General features: G+C 43.7%; 1 protein-coding gene across 1 annotated transcript in view; it reads right to left on the reverse strand.

Annotated features, from left to right (window-relative positions):
• LOC142777325 (uncharacterized) overlaps positions 1 to 13,456 on the reverse strand; it is a 134,972-nt gene extending 121,516 nt beyond the window's left edge. Inside the window, exon 1 of the mRNA XM_075881624.1 lies at positions 13,259 to 13,456. Coding sequence (XP_075737739.1) covers positions 13,259 to 13,344 — 86 coding nt within the window. The 5' untranslated portion in view covers positions 13,345 to 13,456. The remainder of the gene's footprint in view (positions 1 to 13,258) is intronic.
• Positions 13,457 to 24,931: the final 11,475 nt, after the last annotated feature.

The raw sequence follows: 24,931 nt of genomic DNA on the forward strand, positions 1-24,931 counted from the left end.
AACCAGTGAAGTGCTAAACTAAGGTTGAAAGAATGTATAACTGCGAATTGTTATTTTGGCACCGGTTATTTTTTGTGCTTTCTCTTGCTTTGGGAAATCACCTAATGAGGCTCAGTTTACAGCTTTTTACTGTACACATGAACCTGTCATCCACTTTATGTATAGTGATCCTGTATGCTAACGAGCTAATAAGTAGAGGCCGGATACTTTGGCACTCGAAAAGTGTGTTTTAGGCGCCAAAGACAGGCAGATAAAACAGCGTTTTATGCCCTCAAAATTATAAATATAGGCACAATAAATTGTCACAAAAATTGAAATATCCAAAAAAAAAACGACGTCGGTGACTTGTATCTACGACAAGAAGCAAAAAAATGATATTGTTTAAAAATCAAGAAAGGTACCTACGATTGAACATAGGCAAGCACTTCCCGTGCAATTAACAGTCTGTGGTCTTCTGTTTCGTTGTCTAGCATTGTGTGGCAAGTGCCCACTATTCAATTAACACTCTTCTAGGTCTCTTTAATTTCGTTGTGCCTGAGAAGGGCAGCGCAGGAGCAAATACCCAGACCACTGATACCCCAAAAAGAGAAGGATGCTAGGTTTAATCACGTAGAACTGATTTCTCCTCTATCGGTGAACACCTTAAAGGGCCCCTCACTAGGTTTGGGCATTCCTTTTAAGATTCGCAAAATTATATTACAAAATGGAATACCGCAACGGCCCTTCAATGGTCTCCGGGGTTCTACCTGTATATTATTAAACAACAATTCTATGTGCTTTGCACGCAATAAACTGGGCAACTGAAACAAGTCACGGAAAAACGCTGAGTTTCAAATGAAAGCTACTTGCCTTTCTCGCGTGCGTGCGCCTCAAAATCTAGGGAGTGACGTACAGCAATGAACGGTCCTGCTTTTACGTCACTCTTTTACGTTGACATTGCTGAGCTGACGTCGCCTACCGCATGCTCTTCATCAGAACTTCGTTAAATCCTAGCTGTATTTATAAAAACAGGCGAAAAATGTCTTCTCTCCTGGTTATACCTTGCATGCATTTTAAACGGTGCCTCATTAGGAACGTTGCACGTGACATTACTCCACTTGGCATGTTCAATTTGTGTGTTCTGTTGTGTAGCATGAAGGAGGAGTTCTTTGGTTTGGGCTAGCTGCTTCATGTCATTTTGAAAGGGAAGCGACAAGACAAAGCGAAAAAAAGACAGTGCTCTTTATCTCTATGTCTTTCTTTTTCTTATGTCTTTGCACTGCTCTTTCAAAATCAGTATAATGAATGAAAGCTGAGAAAAATAATAAAACATGCAAACGCAATATCTGCTTGGTATAATTATATTTTCGTTTTGAATAGCCTCAAGATGCTTTTCGCTAATCGGCCCTCGTTTCGCGTCCACTTCGGTCGACTAGTCACTATAGGGTGCTTCGCTGCTGACCCAAACGCCGCGCGTGCTATTGTGGCCGCGGCGGTCACATAGTGATCGAGGTGAAAAAGTACATGCCTGTGTACTGCGCGATGTTAGTGCACGTTAAACAACACCAGATGGTCAAAATTTTCGAAGACCTCCACTACGGCATCCCTCATATTCATATTGTGGTTTTTTACGTAACACCACCCAAACAACCACTCCCACTACTACAATATACTACTATTACTACGACCACTAGTACTACTACCCCATTTCGCTTGCGTTCGTGTTCTCGTCATTCCTGCACCGTGCCTACGCCAAACGTGACAACGCTTAGCTTGTGTTTGGTGCGTCGTCTTTGAACTCAGTTTAAGCGGAGTGACGTGGTGTATCGCGGTCACTATACATGATCCTCGCCAGCCTCTCCGAAAGCACACGCACTGACTGATCCATTTCAAAGAAACCGGTAATACACAACAGAGAACACCGTAAGGACACAACATCGATAGCGTACGTGCACAACTAGGCGGGGGCACGTCATGCGCGCATGACCTTGTGTACGCATGTTGTTCTTGGTGCGTATGCATTATGCGATTCTCCAGCCCCGATACCGAAGTGAACATGGAAGGAATGAGGCTAGCGATAGCTACATGGGACGAGAGGCCAGGAGTTAAAGCTTGATTCTTCACATCACGTTTTGGTGGTTCGTAGCGAAACAATAAATGAAAAAAAACATAAATTTGCAAAACCACCATAGTAGCTCGGCACGTAAGAACTTCTAGTGTTTAACTACAACTTAATTTGTAACCTAGAGAGAGACGCTTAAAAAGTAAATTACAAACAAAACAAAAGCTGCATGCACATCACACTTGTCACCCAAAGGCGCTGCAGCTGATGGGTTACAATGTAAAAAAAAAAACACGCCTTCATTGACACAACGCACTTTGTTCTTTTTATAAGCCATTTCATTCTGTCATGAAACTAACAAAAACAAATTAGTAGAAAAATTGTGTCTAATACGACATTCTAAAATCTTAATTACCAATGTGCGAAGAGGACTAATTAGGTGCATTCAATTTGGAATGTGATTTTTACCATGAAATGCTTGACATAGGAGCTTTAGCCATAGAATAATTCAACCCAATGAAAGTAATCGCATCCTAGTTTATTTTTCATTTTGTTACAGCTGTCATTTTTATTAATCGTTCAGGTGAAACGTTGAAGCCCTGTTCTGTATTTCTTCATGTTTGTCTCTTAGAGCTTCTTTTGTACCTTGTTTGCTTTGATGCGCAGACGCCTTTGGTTTTCCACGTGACCGGGTCGAATGCTTGATATATGTGCGTGTGTCTTCCAATAAAGTTTAGTTGCGAGTTCAGCGCTGTGTCGTCTCTTCCTCTGTCCTTGTGTATATTTTTGCGCTGTTTTTACTTCCCAAGTATGAACCACCAACTAGCCCAACTTTCGCTATTATTTATGTAGCAGCAAAACGAGTTCTGAAGAGAGGGTTCCCAACTGTACAGAACAAACAGAACAATGAAAAATTGATTTGCCTCCCATAGAGATACTTTGCTTTTGATTACTACAATGAATTTTCAGACCAAAGATTATTTTTTATTAACAACAGTTCCAGTGCAGATGAAAAGTGCATGGACAAAATATGTGTATTCAGCTCGACTTGGCTTCTGCGCTTAATAGTAATTGCCAACAGGTATTTCAATATGCATAAATATCACAAAAATATACAGCCAAGGGTGGTAGCTTGTTTATTCTGATTGAAATTGATATGTTGAAATTGACATATTCGACCAACGCAATGTGTACAAGATATGGCATGTAGAGCGGCTATGTTCTAAAGAAGTCATTGCTGGTTGGTTCCATTTCTCCCAATTTCTTGCTCATGAATGTGCGTTGACAAATGAAACCATTTCTTCAAATGCACATATTTTGAGTAAGGTTTGATTTATTTTATACAGTAAAAAAAATAAATTCTTTAATGGCTCAGAAGAAAATGAACCACAAAGAAATTCAGAGAAATCATTACCAAGCTTACTCATCAATGATAAACGGATTCATATTTAAAAAATGCTCATACATACATACATACATACATACATACATACATACATACATACATACATACATACATACATACATACATACATACATACATACATACATACATACATACATACATACACTGAGGTGTATATATTCTGACAAACGGCTGTAAAAGAACAATTCTAAACCACACATTTTGAATATATCAGCCTCAAAAATAATAACTTACGAGAGAAGCCCCCCAGTACCATTATGGCTGAACTCGGCATTTCTCGAACCATCTTGGAAAAGCTTGATGCGTAGTTTCTCGTGCTGCCCAGTGACAAGCAGTTCTTACAAACAAAAAAACAGAAGACCAAAGCCCCTGACAATGTCATGCTGAGGAAAAAGGCTGTGCATCACAATTTGGTACATGTCTGCAATATTGCTGTGTTTATTTACATAGCTCGGCTCATTCACAACACAGTAAGCAAGCATGTTGGGACCCTTGGGCTGAAAAGTCGGTAAAGTGCAAAGAATTTCTAGACAATACTTGAATAATACAATACTAAGCTACTAAGTCCTTCGGTGCAAACAGTCTTTATATTGACAGCTATAGATCCCATTTCGCTTCTCCAAAACACTCCTCAAAGAGGCTTAGAAATGTGCAAATCAGCACAGTTGCCATACAGCTGTCTAGTAATCTGCCTGAAAAAAAAAATACAGTTCAATGGTGCGCAAAGACTGTACACCCAATAAGTGAGGTGATGCTCCTGTGTGCTGCATGTATGTCTTGCTGCTGGTCTCAACTGCTATGTTGCTCAGCACATGTGTGTAAAATCACAACAACACTATGCCACTACAAAGTAATTAAGTGTCATTTGAATGAAACAGGGACCACAATAAAAGAACATAAGAACATTTACCTTCACACAGCCTAATAATTGTAAATACAATTCCATACAGCTTTCACAGCCCATCTGAGAATAGTAATAATGGTAATAATGGCTCCACTAACGAAATAACTTTAAGACGCCTGCTTCTGTATTAGAGTATGCCAGTACCCTTGTAGGGCTGAGGAATGGTACAGTCACCTAGAAAAAGATAAGTAAATGCACGCTATAGCTACATATGTATTTAAAAATACGTTTATTTTTAGTATGAGGAAAGCTGCATAATTAAGTCACTTGCATAGCAAACAATTACATCATTAACAAATCTATCCGAGCAAAGAATACATTAAAAAGTTACACTTACACTGTAGAAAGAGAGAAGTAGACTGTTGAAGGACAGACAGGCAGTGAGATAACATTACACAAGTAGTAAAACCTAGTGCTGGTTATACTAGAAGCAGTGATGATCCGCTTCCTTCCAAGTAAAATAATCCACATAGAAGCACTTCCAAGAGCTCATACACACATGACATCATTGGCGCTATAAAAATGAGTGTATACTTAAGGATTATATCGACTAAGTACAAGATTACCACATCCATGGCTTTACGCGTTGTACTACAAAGAATGCAAAGACAGTTTCCATTGCCGACCTTGGTTTCTGTGATTCATAGCAGTGGAATGCATAGACACGCAGGCACTTTGATGAACATGCATTTTAAAAACTTCAGCTCAAATATATTTGCCCACTAGCACTACAGCAGCTTTTAATTCAGTGTCACAGTTTGGTATCTTCCCTGCGAAATTGAATTATTTGGAATGTTCAAGCGCATAGGAATTGCTGAAGAATGCACTGCTAAGAGGTTAAACTGCAGCGGCACAGAATGGTACTGCGTATACAATTCAAACTGTTCCAGACATCACAATGTGCTCTTTCTGCTGTCGTGAACTTTGAGCAGAAGAGCAAAGTCACTGGCTGTCCCTTTCTACTTGTTGGTCCTCTGTGCTCTGTTTGTAATACACTGTACATGATCGTGGAGTACCTGATCCCTTGTTACTGTTGTAACTTAGAAAAATACAGATCGTCGTTACAACCATGCTACATGCAAAAATGTACAGTTGTTAAATATGTGCTATTATTTACAGATGTCGCATTTTCAGAAGCCGATGACAAGTATGCAGAAATGATAAAAAGAAGGGAAGTCTCAAAGCTCACAGAAACAATGAAGACTGAAAATATTTTTTTATTGTCATACATGGACAGAACTACAATGTTATTTATGGAGGCATAAAACTTTCCAGTCGTAATAAGCCAATAAAGTATCTTCTATTTTGACTATACACTAAGTGCGAGAAGACGAACACAAATAGGCTCACTAGGGAACACAAGTTGGACTGCCGGAGAAGACAACAGCTAATGATCACAACTTTAAGGCTATCTAACATAGCCAGCTCACCATACAATATATAGGAGCAAATAGGCACTCTAGAAAACACAAAGCAGTTATGGATTATGAGTGTGCTTGCTGCTCACATCTATTATTCCAAACAAAAAAATTAAGAAATGAAATTCAACAGGAGAAATAATCATACCCAACCAACACAACTGGCTCCTACAGGTACCACCAACACTTACCATTTTTATTCATGCCAATGTCTTGCCGGATGGATATGCTTTGTTTTGCACAGAACACCAAAGGAGCGCTACATATGTTGGTTTGCATGGGTGCTGGCTGCATCGCAATGCTGCTCAGGTAGGCCAGTCACAGACCGGGAGATGAAGAGCCATGGCTTTGAGGCACACCGAGCGTCCCCTTTAGAGTTTAACAATGCATACTTAAGTCAGCTACAATTTCTAGAAAAATTATATCACTAAGCAATCGTGGTAAACCCGTACGACTGAAACACAACATTCCACTGCACTGAGAGAGAAAAGCTGTATCAAGTAAAACTTGCAGTTACCGGCCCCATGTCGTCAGAGGCTTGTACGAGAAATCTTTCTCCTTGCGAGTTGTCGATAGCTAGGAGGTTTTCACCCACTTGCAATTTCCTTCCAAAGCACTTGGTTTACAGAATGATTTACAAGCCCGAGAGCTCAATAAGGAACCAAAGTATTTGTGCTCGTTCAAAAGCATGAGCTTTTCAGTCTCAGATGAGTGGAGTTTCATTCATAAAGTGCAAGCTTTCCACTTCAACATTATCAGTTATCTCGCAATTTACTTCTATTATTGTTAAGTAAGCATTATGTGTGAGAACAATACCACAAGCAACCATGTTTGGGTTTTCGATTTGTGCACAGCAGGTGGCGTTTACTTAATTGTTTGCATTTCAGAAAAACTAACCTTGCAACTAGCTGTTAGGTAGTTTTGTGCCCTCGAAGCTCCCAAGCAGTTCAGAATCCTTCTATATGAGGCTGCCATGCATGTTTCCAGGTCACTTCCAGGTACACTGAATGGTAACAATCCCAGCAGTGACATATACTCGCACATTTAGAAGCACGTGTCCTTACTTTTTTTGTACAGACACTAATAGTCGTGAGAAGGCTTGATGTGCCACTGCGTGCCACTGACGCGTCTTAGCAACTTAACAAACTCTGCGATCTGTGAAGACCGAAAACGCTATATGTTAAAACAATCAAGAAAAACACTCGTAATACCTATTTTACCAAGCTATACCTTCATCGAAATGACCAAATCTGCTATAATCACTTTGGAACAAAATAAAGCCCCATGCAGGGTTTACATACCGCAATATATATGCTCTAGTGAAGTATAGTGCTACCGCAGTGGTAATCGTCTGTAGAACTGCTTTTTAAAATAACATGAATCCCTAAAGTGCCATTTGGCTCCGGCAAAATAAATTCACATTAACTTTCTTATTGTCAAACGTGGTAAATACTCAGTCCTATCTTTATATTCAAACAAGAGCTCGCTTATAAAAAATCACAAAAAATGCTGATGCATTTGCCCTTCTCTGCATATAAATATGTATATAACAGTAGCAGTAAATTTTTCATGCTTGAACTGAACACAGGGAAACATTAAATCTGCTTGGCTGAAAAACTTGCATGTGTTGCAGTGCTACGTGAATAGCAACAAATTTAGTTCCACAAGGTTAACTCACCGATAGAAGCATTTAGTAGCCGTCAATGTCATCAGAGACCACGTGTGCTCTGGGGCCAACAGGCCAAGAACATTTGCAGACAGCAAGCTGCCGATGACATAGCAATGAAAGGCTGGCCGGGCATGCCCATACTTGATATGTTATAGGAACTGGCCACGAGCTATTGTTCTCAAGGCTCTATTGCCGTGCAAAACGATGGCCAGACGAACTTGAAAAGCTGTAGTTAGCTAGTACAAGCCTGCAACTTTATCCAAAGCAAGACACCGGTGAAATCTTCACTCTTTCTGAGGGCCGGAGAAAGAGCTTGACGTTCACATGCTCTCGCTGGTACATATAACTCTCAAGTTCTCACCGAAGATCCATCTAGGCGTGCTGCAACACGATCCACAAGAGAATGTAGCATGTCGCGGCTTTGGTTCGTTACATTATGGCGCTCGAACTATGGTTATCACAAAAAAGAGAAGTGACGAGTTAACAAACGAAAATGCTAAGCCCCACCGCCGCCACTTCGCAAACCAAAACCATTATCAACGCTATTTTTCAAATTTCGGTCACACGAGCACAGCCTCTTTACAAGTCTTGGAAACGACAACACAGCACCACTGTTCACAACAAACATCGTTTCCTTACCGAACACTATAGACAGCTCACAAGAAAATAGAAGCGTACGGGCTAACCAGTAGCGAAGCAAAAACCAACCAGAGCGCGCAGTTCAACGTTTCCATACGTATTTGGGGTCACTGAAGTAACGTGTGAAAACGCTGTCAAATCAAAATATCGTACAGCACCCAACCGAAAGACTGGTAAGTGAAGCGAACGAACTGTTACAAGCGCACAAACACACATTGCAGCCATCTTGAGTGCTAGGTGTCGTTGATGCACAGGCGCCGATTCGGCTTGATAAACCGAACGATTGATTGATTTGTGAAGTTTCACGTCCCAAAACCACCATATGATTATGAGAGACGCCGTAGTGAAGGGCTCCAGAAATTTCGACCACTTGGGGTTCTTTAACGCGCACCCAAATCAGAGTACACGGGCCTACACCATTGGTAAACCGAACGAGGCACTGTCTTCGCTACACGTAACCGTGGAATGATACATTTTCGTTGGTTTTCACACCACCTAATAGCACCAAAAAAGCTGCGGTAATTGCAACACATCTAGTTGAACGCTGACGGAACTCATACGAGAGGCGTTTGTTAAAATTCACACCGATAGGTATGCTGTTTACGACGTCATGTTCCATTCTACAACTGCGCAGCACGCAACAGAACCTTTAGAAAGTACATGAGCATTTTTCACGGCGTGACGAAATTTGCCCTTATGTGCAAGGGGAATGATATGACGAACACGATAGGTGTGCCAGATGAAAGAAGTGTTATGGTAACATCAAGGAGTAAACTGATGCTGAGAATATTGCTTCACAACCAATCACAAGCTGTGCCTGTCGGAAAAGCCGTCGTCTGCTCGCGTTTGTTGTCTACTTCGATCAGAGCATGTGACGTGGGTTTCGCTAATGCAACGAAAATATTTACAGGTCAAGTGGTCGCTCTGTCGCACAAAATACATGTCAGTAACTTGCTCTACATTGAATGATATTCGTGCGCCAAGTTAAACGGCTGGTAATTGTTGCGGGGACCAATTCTGCAGAGGTTGGCTCTGGTACTGTGAAGATTCGCACCTTCTAGGTGTATTTTAAAATTACTAGGTAAATTTTATCCTGACTGTTTGCCATTTAATCACGACCCATATCGGTTTCTGAACAGTGAAGGCGTAAACGTTTGATTTGTTTGTAGTTCCATTCGTAATCACGAGCACTCCTTACACGCTTCGGTTTACAAAGTACGCGCCCGTTCCAGATCGTCCCAAAGTGTATAGACAGCTGTATTTCAGAGATCGTGCCTATTGAACAGTTCAAGCCAATCGAAGTACACTAGAGCACAACCACAGAAGAGGCTCTGCGAACCGCTAACTGAAAAGTTACGCTCATTATTATTTCCAGTAGCGGGCTAAATATGTTCTCCTATTAACCTCTTTGTTGGTAATTACCACCAATGAGGCAGGCATTTCGAGTTGTACTTTTAGTGGAGGAGGTGGGGCGCAACGCAACAACATAACAAATAAGGTTCATTATAAGCCGTGCAGTGTTCTAATGCACCGACCAGTCACGTAGCAAATTAGTTTTTATCCAATCACAAGTCTTTACCTGCATAATTTTACGCTATTGACGCCCAGTAGAATTCTTCAATTACTGCGACTCCGAACTTATTGGACGACAATGATTGTCAATATTATCCATGGCGTACAAGGGAAAGAACGCATGAAACTCAAAGCGCCGAAATAAATAAAGAGGCACCAGCAGTCAGCACACAGCACTACATCGGCGTGAATTAACTCAAAATCAGTTAGGGCACCAAAGGATACCGCCGCGGCAGCAGGTTCTAAGTAGCTACATATTACCAAGAGAAGTGCGGACCACTCTTAAGATTTTCTCTTAGCCACGCTGTTTTTACGCAAAATTTTGCTTTGTGAATCCACTTACGAGCATTTTTCAGTGACGTAAGCAAATACAGCAACTCCATCACCATCGCTGACATGTTCCTGGGCGGTCGAAGCGCGCTTTATTGAAGCGGTCAATGTGACAAAGATGGCCTCTTACGACGATTTTTTCGTTTCCTGAATCGACTTACGCAGCAAAATTTCTCTTCCACAAACATTTTTCGTAAGTGAGTTTTGTTAATTCAGCTCCAGACTTGTAACTCGAGAGAGCACGAAGGTCACTTAGCTCGCTGTCATGGCCGCGTTTACAAAAGGAGGGTGCTGCTCACACATGCAGTGATGTTTTGTGCAGAGAATTTTTCCTTTTTCGGAGAATTCTAGCCTGGAATTTTGAGCCAAATGGAAAAAGATAATGTTCGTGATATTACACGGAATTTCAAGAGTGGTTAAATTCTCCCATGGCGACCGATATTCAGCAATGTGCGCCTTCGTCTGCTGTACTTGGTTCTGGCGTAGGCGTCATGTAAGCATAAGCCTTCAGATTTGTTTCTGATATTTACACGGGCCAGTTTCTAGTTCACTATTGGTGCAAGACTTGAATCCCACAATGTGCAGTGTACTAACAGCATAGGAATTAACAAAGTTGTGCTTATGTTATGCGGCAGTGGAAGGGCTAGTGATGATTTCAAAAGTCGCAAGTACGTCAGACACGTGTATTAATAGTATGTGTGTGCGTGGAAGGGGTGCAAGGTAGTACTGTTATGCAGGAAAATATGCTGGGAATTTCGTCGACGTTTGCAGAAAAAAATCTCCGAAATAGAGACTTTCGATGTCTCTGAACAAAAATTCTTTGGCGTAGTATGAAATATTACTGCACAGATGACGAAGAAAGAATTGTGACAGTCGTGCCTGTTTTGTGTATACTTGTGTGGTCGCTTCGTGCGTCTTTCTTTCTGTTTGAAAAGCGTGCTTTAATTGTTGAGCTCTGACAGTTGTTAGTCGGCGCTCGTTTTGTGTGCGCTAATTTCGTGTGTGATTTCTGCTTGAGTTGTGCGCTGCTATATAGATTCGAGCAGCTTGCCGTTCTTCACGTGATTTCTCAATCTTTTCTTGTTGCTCAAAAAATGCACATAAATGCTAACTACCTCTGTGAAGACAAGTTTTAACTTCGTTGATTGATTGATTGATATGTGGGGTTTAACGTCCCAAAACCACCATATGAATATGAGAGACGCCGTAGTGGAGGGCTCCGGAAATTTCGACCACCAGGGGTTCTTTAACGTGCACCCAAATCTAAGCACACGGGCCTACACCATTTCCGCCTCCATCGGAAATGTAGCCGCTGCCGCCGGGAATCAAACCCGCAACCTGCGGGTCAGCAGCCGAGTACCTTAGCCACTAGACAACCGCGGCGGCGCAAGTTTTAACTTCGTGCTACGCCAATTCCTATATAAAGGGATCAGCCACGTTTTTTGCGTGAAGTCCTTGTACTCATGTAGGTACCTTTTTCAAGTTCTTCTGAACCTGAGAGCATTTAAAAAATATATATATCTTTAAAAGTATCCTAGGAAGCTCAGATATGTAAGTAATACTGACACTTTGCATTATGTCCGCATTCGAATGTTTCCGCTATTGAACGGAATCAAAAACCCGTTCTCGAGTTTACTGGCAGGTCCAAACCATAGCAGTGAAACCAACACAGCAGATAAAAGTATTTAAGTTTTTATGTTGGCTAATCGTAAGTTTTATGCCCATTAATTCTTCACACTGGTTCGCGGGAAACGGCACGTTGTGCAAGAATTAGATGACAAGTTTACCTTGTGCTATAAAAAACCAAGTTAGACAGGAGATAAGAGGCAAATTCATTCCTGTGCTTTCTACAACAGCAAACCTCGCAGTTCATGAGTAGCACATAGTTAACGCTGTCGTTAAATTTGAAGCAGAGTAATAAACAAAACTTTTCAAAAACCTGAGTAAAGATAAGCTCGAGCGTACACTTTGCGCACGTGATCTCGGTCTCCACGAGAAAATCCTAAAAAAGTAGGAAAACTGTATAGGAACACCGACGTTCCGTAGATTGAGTCATGGGGCGGTTCAAGATTATTCACTGTTTGGGGTTAATGTTTCAAAACTATTGTAAGACTACGATAAATGCCGTAGTAGGGGTCTCCAGAAAATAGGATTATCTGGCGCTATTTAACGTGTATCTATGTCCCAGCACACACGAGCCTCAAGCATTTCGGCCTTCTCTGAAATCGCGGCCACAGTAGCTAAAATTCGATCCGATCACCTTCGAATCGCCAATTGACCACCACAACTACGTGACTATCATTACATGTATGAAGTGGCTTCACAAGCCTTTTTGGCGTCTACGTTGAACCTTTTTTTTTTCAAATGTGCAGTGTATGGTCTCTGTAACTTTGAAAATCGTGCCTCCTCATCAAAGATTTTTATTGTGCAGCCGTTAGCCGTTAGCCAATCAACGACGCCTTAACTGCGGCTCTACACTCAGTGTTCTGATAATGATATATATATTGTAAAATTTAGCGCTAATAAATTCACCAAACTCTAGTCTTTCTTCATGTATAGTCATTCTTGACCTTTAAAAGCGATTCCCGAGTACTCTATCAATTTTATTGTTTTACGCTCTTGGAAGGACATGCAGTTGGTACGAACGGGAGTCAGAAGTGTATCCTGTCATAGCTTACGATGATTTGTCATAGTGAAAGACAGACTAGCTGCATCATCTTGAAGGTTTCACTTCAAGTCAATGAATGAGCACTCATTCCCAAAAGCAAACCATGAAGAAAGTTTTCAGAATAGACATACTATATACTGCTGAAAAATAACATTCACAGGTCTCTCTACCTCCCGGCTCATTACTGTTGTTGGCAGCAAAACATAAAGCTCAATGCGTGTGACCAAGTTTAGCATAGTGTGCACTGAGTAGCTTCACTATGCGCATTAAGTTTTCTGCGCATGGTTATCGTGCTTTGATAACTTTCACCACAGGTCGCAACTAGCCGCGAAACCTAAAGAATGAAGCTGTCTGCCTTAGCCAGTCAGACGATGGTCAAGCTCGCAGAGGCGTGACAGTGGCAGATAGTTTCTTGAGACAGTGTCATTTTGAAGCTGCTCGTAAAATGAACGCCATCACAAGGACTGATCCACACTTTTTGGCGCTTTCAATGTTTGCAGAAAAATGCGACGGTTCAGTTCGAGAGAAATCTGCAATTAGCATCCCAGAGCTGCTTTGTTTTCACCTATGGAGAGGCGTGAACACACTCACCCGGCACCCTGTAGAGTTGTTGGCACAAATGAGAGAACGATGAAGACGCACGCAGTCAGGAACAGTCCGGTCGCGCATGGCGGCATCGCATCCGCCAGTCCCTTGGAAGGTATGGCGCAAACTGCACCTTAGCGTGCGCACGTGCTTGAAAACTCAGTGCGTGCACAAAAACACCACCATGGGTTCCCCACGGCTGAAGGACAGTTGGCTTAGTACGAAGCCTGTGTGAAACACCTTTTCAAGATTGGGACGCGGATCCAACACCGGCGTGGGGGGGGGGGTGGGGGTGGGGTGATAGTGCGTGAAGAAACGCGACAAATCAGACAAAAGCGAATCTGTAAACGAGCGCCTAGCTCTGCGAACGAGGCGTGATCATCGAAAGTGCATCGTTAGTGCTATATTTTAAAGGCAGGGCTCGTTGCTTGTAGTGCCGGCGAGAATTATTGCGACAGACCAGCTGCGCATCTCAGCTGTTCTGAAATCTCTCGCCGCGAGACGCTTTGGCGTTTACGACCCGAGTTGATGTGGACTTCGAGCATGTGTTCATTTCTAGGACTTTTTACGAATACCTTGTACTGCGGTGCGCAGCCGTCTGCGAGACGCATTAAACAACGGGAGGGAAAACTCGCATTATGTCGCGTTCCCATGAGGGTGGCGTGTCACGAGACTGTACGGCGCTCAGTATTGTCGAGACCGAAGAGAAGCGTGTGTACCAGCAGACAGTCGCACAAAGCCTTTGGCTCATATTTATAGCATGAAAGATTGCTGAATCTGGTTTTACCTGTGCCTATTATTGATGCAATTTCTTTACTTGTCACAATTTATTCATGTTTAGTAGAGTTATTTAGGCCATTAGAAATATTTTGAGTGTTCTCCCCTTTCTATAGAGTAGGTCCATCACCTAAATAGTGCATTTTCAAGTTAATAAAGCAATCTTAAATTCCTCATAAATTTTAACTTTCACGAATCGGTAGAGTGGCTCGGCCGTACAAATTTTTATTATGCATATATCTTATGGTAAATGCCACAGCTGGACAGTATCACGATAGTATCTTAGCAGTGCTTTTTTGTATTTGTATTTTTATGTTTTGATACACTTGAAAAACATATTTGTCACTCAGTACTGAAAGAGCTTTAGGATGAACCTTTTCTACCGTGATACATTGCGGCACACGGGCATCTCGTAACTTCTATTTATTTTAGATGCGGGTGTTACAAGCTAACATGTTTTTTAATTGTGAAAGCAAGCCTTATGTTCGCTTAGCCGACGCAAACACTATAACATATAAACATGCGCCATGGGAGTGTCTGTGCGCATAGCATTGAAAGTATTTCATGGGGCACCTTTTGTGTGCACAACCTAAATACCACGCGGAAACGTATTCGAGCATTTGTTTGAATGTTCAGACCCTCACCACCAAGGATCTTCAGAATACCCAAAAAAGCATTCCGGAATACAGATATCGCAATAAGTGTGCAAAAGTAAAAAATACAGATATTGAGATATATGCGAAGCAGAATATTGTGAAAATACTTAAGCAATCAAATTTAAGCAGATCCCACGTGCCGTAAGACAAATGTCGTGCGAAGCATGTGGAAGGAAGTTGATCATGGCGTAGGTTTTGTGTTGAGTGAAACATCCTGAAATGACGCTAAACATGCGTACAAATGCTATAGGCACAGACATGTATTTTGAACAGTCGCATATGTTTCAGATAACCAATTCTTTACAGTGGTGTAATGATGCCAAGAGCAACGTAGGTATTACACACACCAGAAGCGGTAAGCTGAAATATAGAGCTTGTGCTTGTCAGGAAGGTAGCCCTCTATAGTGTTACGTAAATCAACTTCAGTGGGTGGCACTTAACTACAAGTGAGACTAACCCGAAATGACGCATGTATCATTGCACTACATGTGTAATGTTTATAAAATTACATGGGCAGCATTGTGTCCCCCAATTCACATTTCACCAACATCACGCCTGCATAGGGTCTTTTTCTAAAACAGTTCCGAGAACTCTCATGACTATGCGATGGAATAATCGATTCTAAAGCTTAATGCTTGGGTTAAATCGCTGGTCGGACCATAATATTCTTTCTTTGCATTTCTTGCGTCAACGCTGCTGATGTAGGTTTTAACGCTGCTCGCACTTAAATTAGCACTGTCCTCTTCGTCCTTAAGTAGTTATAAAGTGTCAAACGCATGTGCCGCATACTCAAATACCGCACGGCTCTTGGTATACGGGTATGTGCCACTAATGTCTGGAGGACGGGTTAGACATCGTAATCGACGGGATTTTCTTATTATTCATGTCATGGCAACACAGCCCTAACTGTCAAACCTTGTCACCCTCCCTTAGTAATATTGGTCTACCCAAGTTGAAAAGCTGATCACGAGAGCAACCGTAGATAGATAGATAGATAGATAGATGGATAGATAGATAGATAGATAGATAGATAGATGGATAGATAGATAGATAGATAGATAGATAGATAGAAACTGTCTGCTGTATGCAAAGAAAGGCTTCGCATTTGGAAATGGCGTATGATTGAGCTTCACCTTCAAACCTTCTACAGTAGATTGTGGCAGCGTAATCAGGCCTCATGCTCATCGTACTCTGAACTGTTAACGTGCTTCAGTTCTTGAAGCATGTCTACACCTTGGATTGGAGAACAAACGACTGAGCTGGTGACATCAGGCATTTTATTGTGTATCACTGAATGTTTTTTTTGCTAGCAAACTTGTCAAGTGCTTTATTCTGCGAATCAGTTAAGGGCCCGCTACGCGTCCGTAAGCTAACAGCGATCCTGTGCAGCTGTTAGCTTTTGTCGTTGGTTCTGCTGTTGAAGATTGTTAAAAACGTCTGAGCTCTTTGTAATGAGTGGGCCTCTAAAGCACCCACTCCTTACTCAATTCACGTCTTTTGAAGCCTGTTCATATATTCTGAAGCCTAATCGATTTTACGGTTCTCCCATGGAATATATATATTTTTCGTTAAATAGACTCCTTGCACCGTATGACACTCACATAGTGTTTTCTCTAAGGCAGTTTGAACAAATCTCATGGCTCCATGATGGAACACATGTGTGGGTTTGACCCTCACTCGGATATGAAAAATTTTATCTGTTTGTGTCTTCTCCTCTCTATTTTTCTTCATTTTCAAAACTCCCTCAACCATTTTCCCAGTGGGGGTATCATGCCAGTCCTTCTAGACTGGTTGACACCCCTAACTTTTCTTTCTATCCTGATCCTTCCTTCCTTGACACTTGTTTCTTTTCCGCCTTGTTTGATTTTTCAGTCGCAACCAACAACACCGGTTTCGACACTGATGCCGATGCCGGAATGTTTTGTGAAATGAGCGAAAAAGAACGCCAGAATACACATACAGAAATACAGATACAAGAGCTGGGGTATTTAAAGGAGTACTGTGATGACTTCGAGAGATTGTAAAAGGTATTTTTTGTGCTTTCTTGGTATGCAGTGTTAACACTCTACACACATTGGAGTCAAACAACAAGTATAAAATATATTTGATTGGTTTTAGAGCTTTCGTTGCTGAACATCAGCAAGCCAGTCACAAGCCCCGCCATGGTGGTATAGTGGCTAAGGTACTCGGCTGCTGACCCGCAGGTCGCGGCATCAAATCCTGACTGTGGCGGCTTCATTTCCGATGAAGGCGGAAATGTTGCAGGCCCATGTAGTCAGATTTCGGGGCATGTTAAAAAACCCCAGGCGGTCGAAGTTTCCGGAGCCCTCCGCTACGGCGTCTCTCATAATCATATGGTGGTTTTGGGAAGTTAAACCTCACAAATGAATCAATCAAGCTAGTCACGCAGCAATGGATATTATCCCAACGAGTCAACACTGTTCCAGTGAGTTCGCGAACTGTGTGTCCTGCATTCAACCCAAATTACCAAATTCACTATCGGAGTCACCGAATGATAATTTATTTATCGTTCTCTGCGCACACCGAGCGCATGATATATATATAACTGTTCTGTCACGATTTTCTGTCTTCATGTGACGTAAATTTGCGATGACACGTCACTGTGAAGTGATGTATTTCCATGCACCGCAATACCCTTTTTACGGTTCTAGATAGCAGTGTGTTAGTTTAGAGCATTCATCCGAAAGTATTATTTGTACAAGTCAGCACCCGGTTGAGTATTTTTTTCCGGAAATCCCGATGCTCCACAAAAAATTATTAAGTACAACAGGTTGCAAGTACCCTGAATAAATTTTTAGCACAATGTTACTTGCCACTCAAGTATTTATTTTTAATCACTGTATTTATTACAGTATTTATTTTTAATTACTTAGACGAATAAGTAAATCAAGATAAGTTATACATATTTATTTTGTGCACAGTATGTGTTTGGCTGAGAAAATTGTTTCAATAATTGAGCTTATGCAACTGTAGCTTCCTAAATAGGCTGCCTTCTAGTCAGCATTTGTTAAGCCCCTACAGAAGATTCGCGAATAAGAAATGTCTCTCTAGTGCTGCAGATAAGCGCAAGTTTGAATTAATACTGATAAGTACCGGTTCCACTGATGGAAAGCCCTGCCAAATGGCGATAGCTTTTTTCGGGTTATTTACAGATGGAAACCTTTGCTCCCTATTGGTGACCATTCTGTGCGCCTGTAAACCCTTCACTTCCCTCCATGTGTTTCCCATAGGCAGCGCGCCTGCCAAAATGTTTGAAGCACGCCAGCTGGTTTACAAAAACAAAACAAAAAAAAAACGATACAAGATACACATGTTCTGCAAAGTGTCACAATACAAAAAATACATGTTGGAATATCTCGCTATTGCAATACAACTATATTTTTCAAATGTCACAATACAAAAAACACATGTTGAAATATATCGCTATTGCAATACAACTATATTTTTCAAATGTATCTTGATGCAGATATATAAATAGTCAAAATCATCGTTAAGGTACTATATGCATATAAATACTATGAATCTTATCATGAAACTGCTCTTCCCTACTCTCAACATAGAATAAATTAGAATTTGCTTTGTGTCACCCCATACATAGTCTATTAAGACAGTACGAACTGCTTTGCAGCCTTGTACCATTTTCATTTAAGGGAACGTAACTCTACAATGGTAACTGGTGGAATTGATTGAAGAATTTTCCGTCGAACAAATTTTTCAGAGTGGTGCCATATAGTTTAGTTAAAACTCAATATACTAAAAATATAAAATAGGGAATGAGTTTCAGTACGCCGAAACATACTTACGTAAAAATTAGACCTTTTTCAGCAAAGCCACAAACAGATTCTTTTTAGCTCAAGATGCGCCGTAATAAACTGTAAACAATGTGGTAGTAAGGAATGCTGATTTCAATAGCGGGAAAAACGTGATTTTTCATACTCCTGATGTCAGGCAACCAGTCTTGATGCTGCGCCGGCTAAGACCTCTTCTCAGCCAAACGCGCACAGGTAATATAGAATAACCGTATTTGTCGTGCCTGTTCTGTAACCATGGCTGGTCTGGCTTGTCATCAAAATCTAGGGTATTGCCCACAGTCGAACGACGCCGTTGCTATCATGTTCACTAAACTGAAGCCCTTTTTTCGCACTTGCATCGATGATCGCTCACCGTCGATAACGGCTGTCCGCCATAACACCAAGAGCACTGCTGTCATAAATGCATAAAAGGAAGGTGACGACCTGAATAACTCGCAAGTCTGACGAGTTGGCCGAGTTGTTAAAGCGGCAAGTAAAATAGAGGAATTGCGAAAAAACACAAGAAGGAAGATCCATGCAGAAGGCACTCACTTAAACATTTCTTCTTAGGTAGACGAGCAATATTGTGCCATTGCCACTTATCTAACAGATTATTTAAAAGGCTACAAAGCGTACATGCAAAATAATCGCCTTCAGTAGACAATGAAATGTGTAGGCGCAAAGGCGGTCAGGCAAGAAAAGTAAAAAGATGTCTGAATACCAGACATCGAGAGCATCCTGGAACGTTAAGCTCTGCTCTCTACTCCCAATCGGCTCTGTATTCCTAGTAATGCGAACGCAATCTCACATTGAAAAGCACAGTTTTTTTTCCTCAACAAACATTTCTTAACGAACCTCAGAGGGGTACTTCACATTTCTCAAGCAGAGGATTGCGTGCGTGAGCTAACCTTCAGTGCAACTTTTTGAAAATCAGAATATCAGTCCTTACATGTGATAGCAGTGTCATGCGGCTGTTATAATATTTACTATTTCTCAAACCCCGTTTTTGCCGACTATTAAGTGCATAGTACCTTAGCGACCCTGCTTGAGGTCTATTCAGCGTGTGATGTCTCATGGTCACACAGTGTTCAGTGCAGGTTTAAAACAAAGCTAGCAATCATCAAAAATAGCCCAAAACAAAGTAACAAGGGCTCACATAATGAACATTAGAGAAATATCTGCAAAATATTCGCAATAGGTTTCCCAACATTGCGACAAATGCCTCTAAAACATGCAGCTAACCTGGTGCCGCCAGGAGAGGGTGCCATCGTTTCGGCAAGCGTGTTATTTAGAAAGTGGTGGCAAGCCCACCCCTGTCAAAGAAATCGCTATCTTGCCACTTATTCAGCTTTCATAGTTGTGGGAATGTATGTAGCACGAATTCAAGCTCCGCCAACACCTCTTAATAACGACATTCGTGCGGTATTTCGAACTACGCAAGGCCTGCACTATGGTTTATTAGCCCTGCATCAAGAACAGAATTAGCGGTGGATTAGAGTAGAATTACTGCTACATGATGCGAAGTATTCAATTTTTTGCATTTAATTCTTCTTTTTACTGCTTTTATATTTCTGGTAACGGGCCACTGGCGAGCCGGCGCTTTTGATTGTTTACTGAGAGCGACAATGTTTTATTGTTTCCAGCTTTCAAATAACCTGCCAGCATGTGAAAGAATTGGGATGAATGAATGGATGCTATTAGAGTCCCCTTTATAACGGGAGGTGACATGTGTGCCACCAAGTTCACAAGATAAATAGGAAAAGAAGTCTTTCTTTTTATGTTGGCTGAATGCCTTATTCACTTCTATTTAATCGATCTTATTATAAAAAAGAACAATAAAGTTTGTGTTCCACCTATGTGCTCCTCCAGGCAGAATGACCTTATTTCTCCACTATTTCTGTCCTTTATTTCTACTTTTCTGCCACCAGTACTTGAACCGTCTCTTACAAACCTAATGGAATGGAATGAAAAAACTTTATTTCTGTCCTGCAGGACGCGCTTGGCGCGTAGCGGGCGTCTCCCACGCAGGAACCGACAGGGAGTACCTGGCGGCCGCTTCGTGGGCCTGCTGAACGGCCCATTGCTGGTCGGCGAGAAGTGAGCTCCTGAGGGACCTCTGCCACTTGCTTGAGGTAGAGTCGGGAGGAGTTGTTCTACACTCCCTGAGCACGTGTGCGAGTGTCGCTGTGTGTCCACATGATGGGCATGTGTCACGGGGGTATGCATCGGGATAATAAACGTGAAGCGGGGGAAGGTTTGGGTACGTGTGTGTCTGTAATAGGCGTAGGGTTAATGCCTACGGTCGGTTAAGTTTCGGATGTCGGGGTGGAAAAATGCGGCGTTCCAGGTAAAAGTGCTTTGTAATTTCAATGTACGTAATTGGTGCATCCCGATTGGTATCTAACCCAGCAATATGAGGTTGCCCTGTGGCAGAGTGGTCTCTAAGTGCGCGCGCTGCATCATGGGCGATCTCGTTGAGGTTAGATAGGGCACCCGGCACCTGGCCGAGATGGGTGGGGAGCCAGATGACAGTGTGGTGCTTCAGAGCACTCAGGTCCGCATTGCGCAGGATACATAACGCCTGGTCGGAGATGACTCCGCGTTCGAAGGCTTTGATGGCCGGCCTGGAGTCGCTGTAGATGAGTTCCTGTTAGCAGTTGAGCATAGCTATAGCTATAGCTACTTGCTCCGCTACTTCGGGGTTTCGGGTGAGGATTGTGGCTGAGTTAAGAGTCTGCTGCGCGGATGATACCGCGACCGCGCCGAAGGCTTGGTTGTTTCGATAGACAGCGGCGTCCACGAACGAGACGTTGTCCGCTTCCATGTCTATGCGCTTGAGAATTGCGGTCGCCCGCGCAAGGCGCCTGCCTCTGTTGTATTCGGGGTGTACATTTCGTGGTATGGGAGCGATCGTGACAAGGTCACGGTTTTCACGGGGAATTAGAGTCAACTCGGGGGGGTCCCTGGCTCTCGAGGAGAAGGAGCCAAGCTCGCGCAGAATATGGCGGCCCGCCTTGGTGGTAGTGAGTCGAGTCAATTGCACGCGTTCCTGAGCTTCGGCGATCTCTTCTAGCGTGTTATGTACGCCAAGCTCGAGGAGTTTGTACGTTGGAGTGGTGATAGGGAGGCCAAGGGCTCGTTCAACCACCTTGCGAATAAGCGCATTGAGTTGATTGCGCTCAGCACGTAGCCATTTGTGTATAGCAGCAACGTATGTAAAACGGCACAAAACAAACGCGTGTACGAGACGCAGCAGGTTGTCTTCTTTGAGGCCATGGTGCCTGTTGGCTACTCTGCGTACGAGTCGTATGGAATTCTCAGTCTTAGTCCTGAGCTTGTGTACTGTCTGGGTGTTGGTTCCACGGGACTCGATGATCATGCCGAGGAGCTTGATGGTGTCTACCCTGGGTACAGTACGACCATCTCTGGTGTGGAGGGTGATATTGCGTTCCGCCGGAGGTTTAGACCCTTTGGGCTTGGCACCCCGGTGTTTGGGCAAATATATCAACAGCTCCGACTTCGCAGATGAACACCTGACACCGGTGTGGTCGAGGTAAGACTCGGCGGTGTCGATAGCCTCTTTCAGGGTGGACTCAATGAAGCCATCCGACCCTGTCGAGCACCATATGGTCACATCATCCGCATAGTGTGATTTAGGCCGTAGATTTTTGAAAGTCGTTCGGAAAGCCCGATCATCACAAGGTTGAAGAGCGTGGGCGAGAGGACGGATCCCTGAGGAGTGCCCCGCTGTCCGAGCTCCACTTCTTCCGACACTAGTTCTCCTACGCGGAGGACGGCTCTGCGTCGAGTGAGAAAAGAGCGGATAAAGTAGTAAAATCGATGACCTAGGCTGAGGGCGGCGATCGCTTTCAAGATTGACGAGTGCGTTATTGTATCGAAGGCCTTTTCTCAGTCGAGACGGAGCATTGCACGAGTGTCCCGAGTGTTTCCGCCATCTAGGATTTGATGCTCTAGGAGTAACATGGCGTCTTGAGTGGATAACCCTGGTCGGAAGCCAATCATGTGGTGCGGGATGCAGTCGTTATCTTCGAGGTATCGACCAGCCCTGTTGAGGACGACGTGCTCAGCCACTTTGCCCACGCTCGACGTGAGAGATATGGGGCGTAGGTTATCTAGGCTCGGCGTCTTTCCCGGTTTGGGTATGAGAACCGTGTGAGCTACTTTCCAAGCATCGGGTATCTCACCCTTTTTCCATATCTCGTTGATAGTGTCGGTGATGTAAGTGACGGAGGAATCGTCCAGGTTGCGTAGGAGCTTGTTGGTGATGCCATCGGGGCCAGGGGCTGAGCGGCCATTGAGCTCATGGAGAGCTCGGCGCACATCTTTAATAGAGAAGTCGGCGCCTAAGTTAGTGTTGTCGCCGCCAGAGTAATCAGGGTGAGGGGTCACAGGGCCCATGGAAAGCGGGAAATATTTTTCTATGAGGTTCTTGACAACATCTTCCGGTGACACTGTCCGTTTAGCCTGATGAAGTATCTTCACGATCGAATGACGCTGATTTGTGCAGGTGTTGGTTTCGTTGAGGAGGTGTTTGAGTAAGTTTCACGTTTTGCCATTTCGAACCTGACCATCAATCGAATTACAAATTTCGTCCCACTGCTGTTTTGAAAGGATGCGGCAGTGATCCATCATGGTCTTTATCAGCTGAGATATGCGTTGTCGCAACCTCCGATTAAGGCGCTGGCCCTTCCACCGGCCCAATAGAGACTGTTTGGCCTCTAGTAGGTGGGCGAGACGACTGTCCATCTTTTCGGTTGGAAGGTCTGTGCTGATAGTTTTGATTGCCTTGTTTACATCAGCTTTGAGCTAGGCCGTCCACGTCTCGAGGCTCGGTGGGGTATCGGGAGGAGGTCGTTCTGCGCGTGTCTTACGAAGGAGGTCCCAGTCGACCCACGTGTAAGACTTGGTCTTCCTGCTTACTGTGGGGAAGTCTACAGCCAATATGAAGTGGTCGCTACCAAGATCTACCGCGAGGTTGGACCAGCGGGCGTCGGAGATATTCTTGACGAAGCATAGATCCGGCGTAGTATCTCTTTGCGTGGACGTACCAGTGCGAGTGGGGAAGGCCTTGTCCGTATTGAGAATAAGGCCCATGTCATTCGCATTTTTCCAAAGCTCGTTACCTTTGGGTGTGTCGTGCGTGTAGCCCCAGGCGATATGCGCGGCGTTGAAATCGCCTGCAATCACTAGCGGGTTAGGCCCCGCGAGACGGACAGCTTTCTGGAACACGCGTGTGAATCTTTCTCTATGGTGGCTGGGACTACTGTATACATTGAGCATGTATACGCTTTGTAGTGATATGTTGCCAGGGAGAATTTCGACCATAACGCGTTCAATTTCGGGCACAATGAGACTGTGCGCTGTGCAGGTAATCTTGTTAGCGACCAGGGTGGCAATACCGCGTCCTCCCGAGGGGCTGGGCAACCACTGGTATCCGGAAAACGTGGCGGTTGGTACTACAGTCTCTTCTAATAGAATGATGTGAGGTTTGTCTTCGTGGCTACGGAGGTATTGCTGCAGGAAAGTTTTCATGTGGGTGAAGCTCCTGCAGTTCCATTGCCAGATTCGCAACTCGTCAATTGGCCTGGCCATCTTGAAGCATTTAGGAGCAGACCTGAGCACCTGGCGGGTGCATAAGGGCCGCGTGTTGTGGTGGACTGGGCACGGCTGTACGTTGCGACAACGGCTTACCCGCGGCAACGGCAGGGGCGACGACGTGATCAAGATATTGCGCCACTTGGCCCAAAGGATTCCATGTACCGTGAGAGTATACTGCACGAGAGCCATGCTTTCGCCAAGAAAGCGAAGGCTTTCCTTAATCGCCGATAGCGTGCTCTCAATATCGTCTAACTCTGCCTTTGAGGCTGGCTGGTTGTGGGCGACCGCGCGTTTCTTGGGTGCGCTCTCGCCGTCGTCGTTACCGGCGCCTACGGGTTGCGTCCGCAACGGGGTGACTACTTTGTCGTCATTGTCGGTTGCGAGCGTAGCAGCGCGTGCATTTCTATAAGTTTTTAGTTCGGCAATTGCGACTGTGGTTTGCGTATTGTTTCTTTCATCGTCGCATTTTCGTGCTTTAAGATCGCTATCTCAGATGTGGTGTGTGTATCATGCTCTGGCAGTGAACCCGACCCTACCTGTGATGTAGTGTTTCCTTTTCTCCGGACGGCCTCCGCCGAAGTGAGAGGTCCCCGCTTATTCTTGTTGGCGTTGCCTGGCGATGGTGGTGCTGATGGGCTAGGCGATCGTTGAGGCGAGACCCCGGTGAGACTGGGGTGAGGCCCGGAACCGGTTTGAGGCCCGGAACCAGAGCGGGAGCCGGAGCATGACCCGGGCCGGGAACCTGAACGGGAACCGTGTCGTGAACCAGAACGAGACCTGAAGTAGCCTCGCAATTTGATCTGGTTGGGGTCCTA

The sequence above is a fragment of the Rhipicephalus microplus genome, chromosome X (genome assembly GCF_043290135.1).
Source record: "Rhipicephalus microplus isolate Deutch F79 chromosome X, USDA_Rmic, whole genome shotgun sequence".
NCBI classification, from domain to species: Eukaryota; Metazoa; Arthropoda; class Arachnida; order Ixodida; family Ixodidae; genus Rhipicephalus; species Rhipicephalus microplus.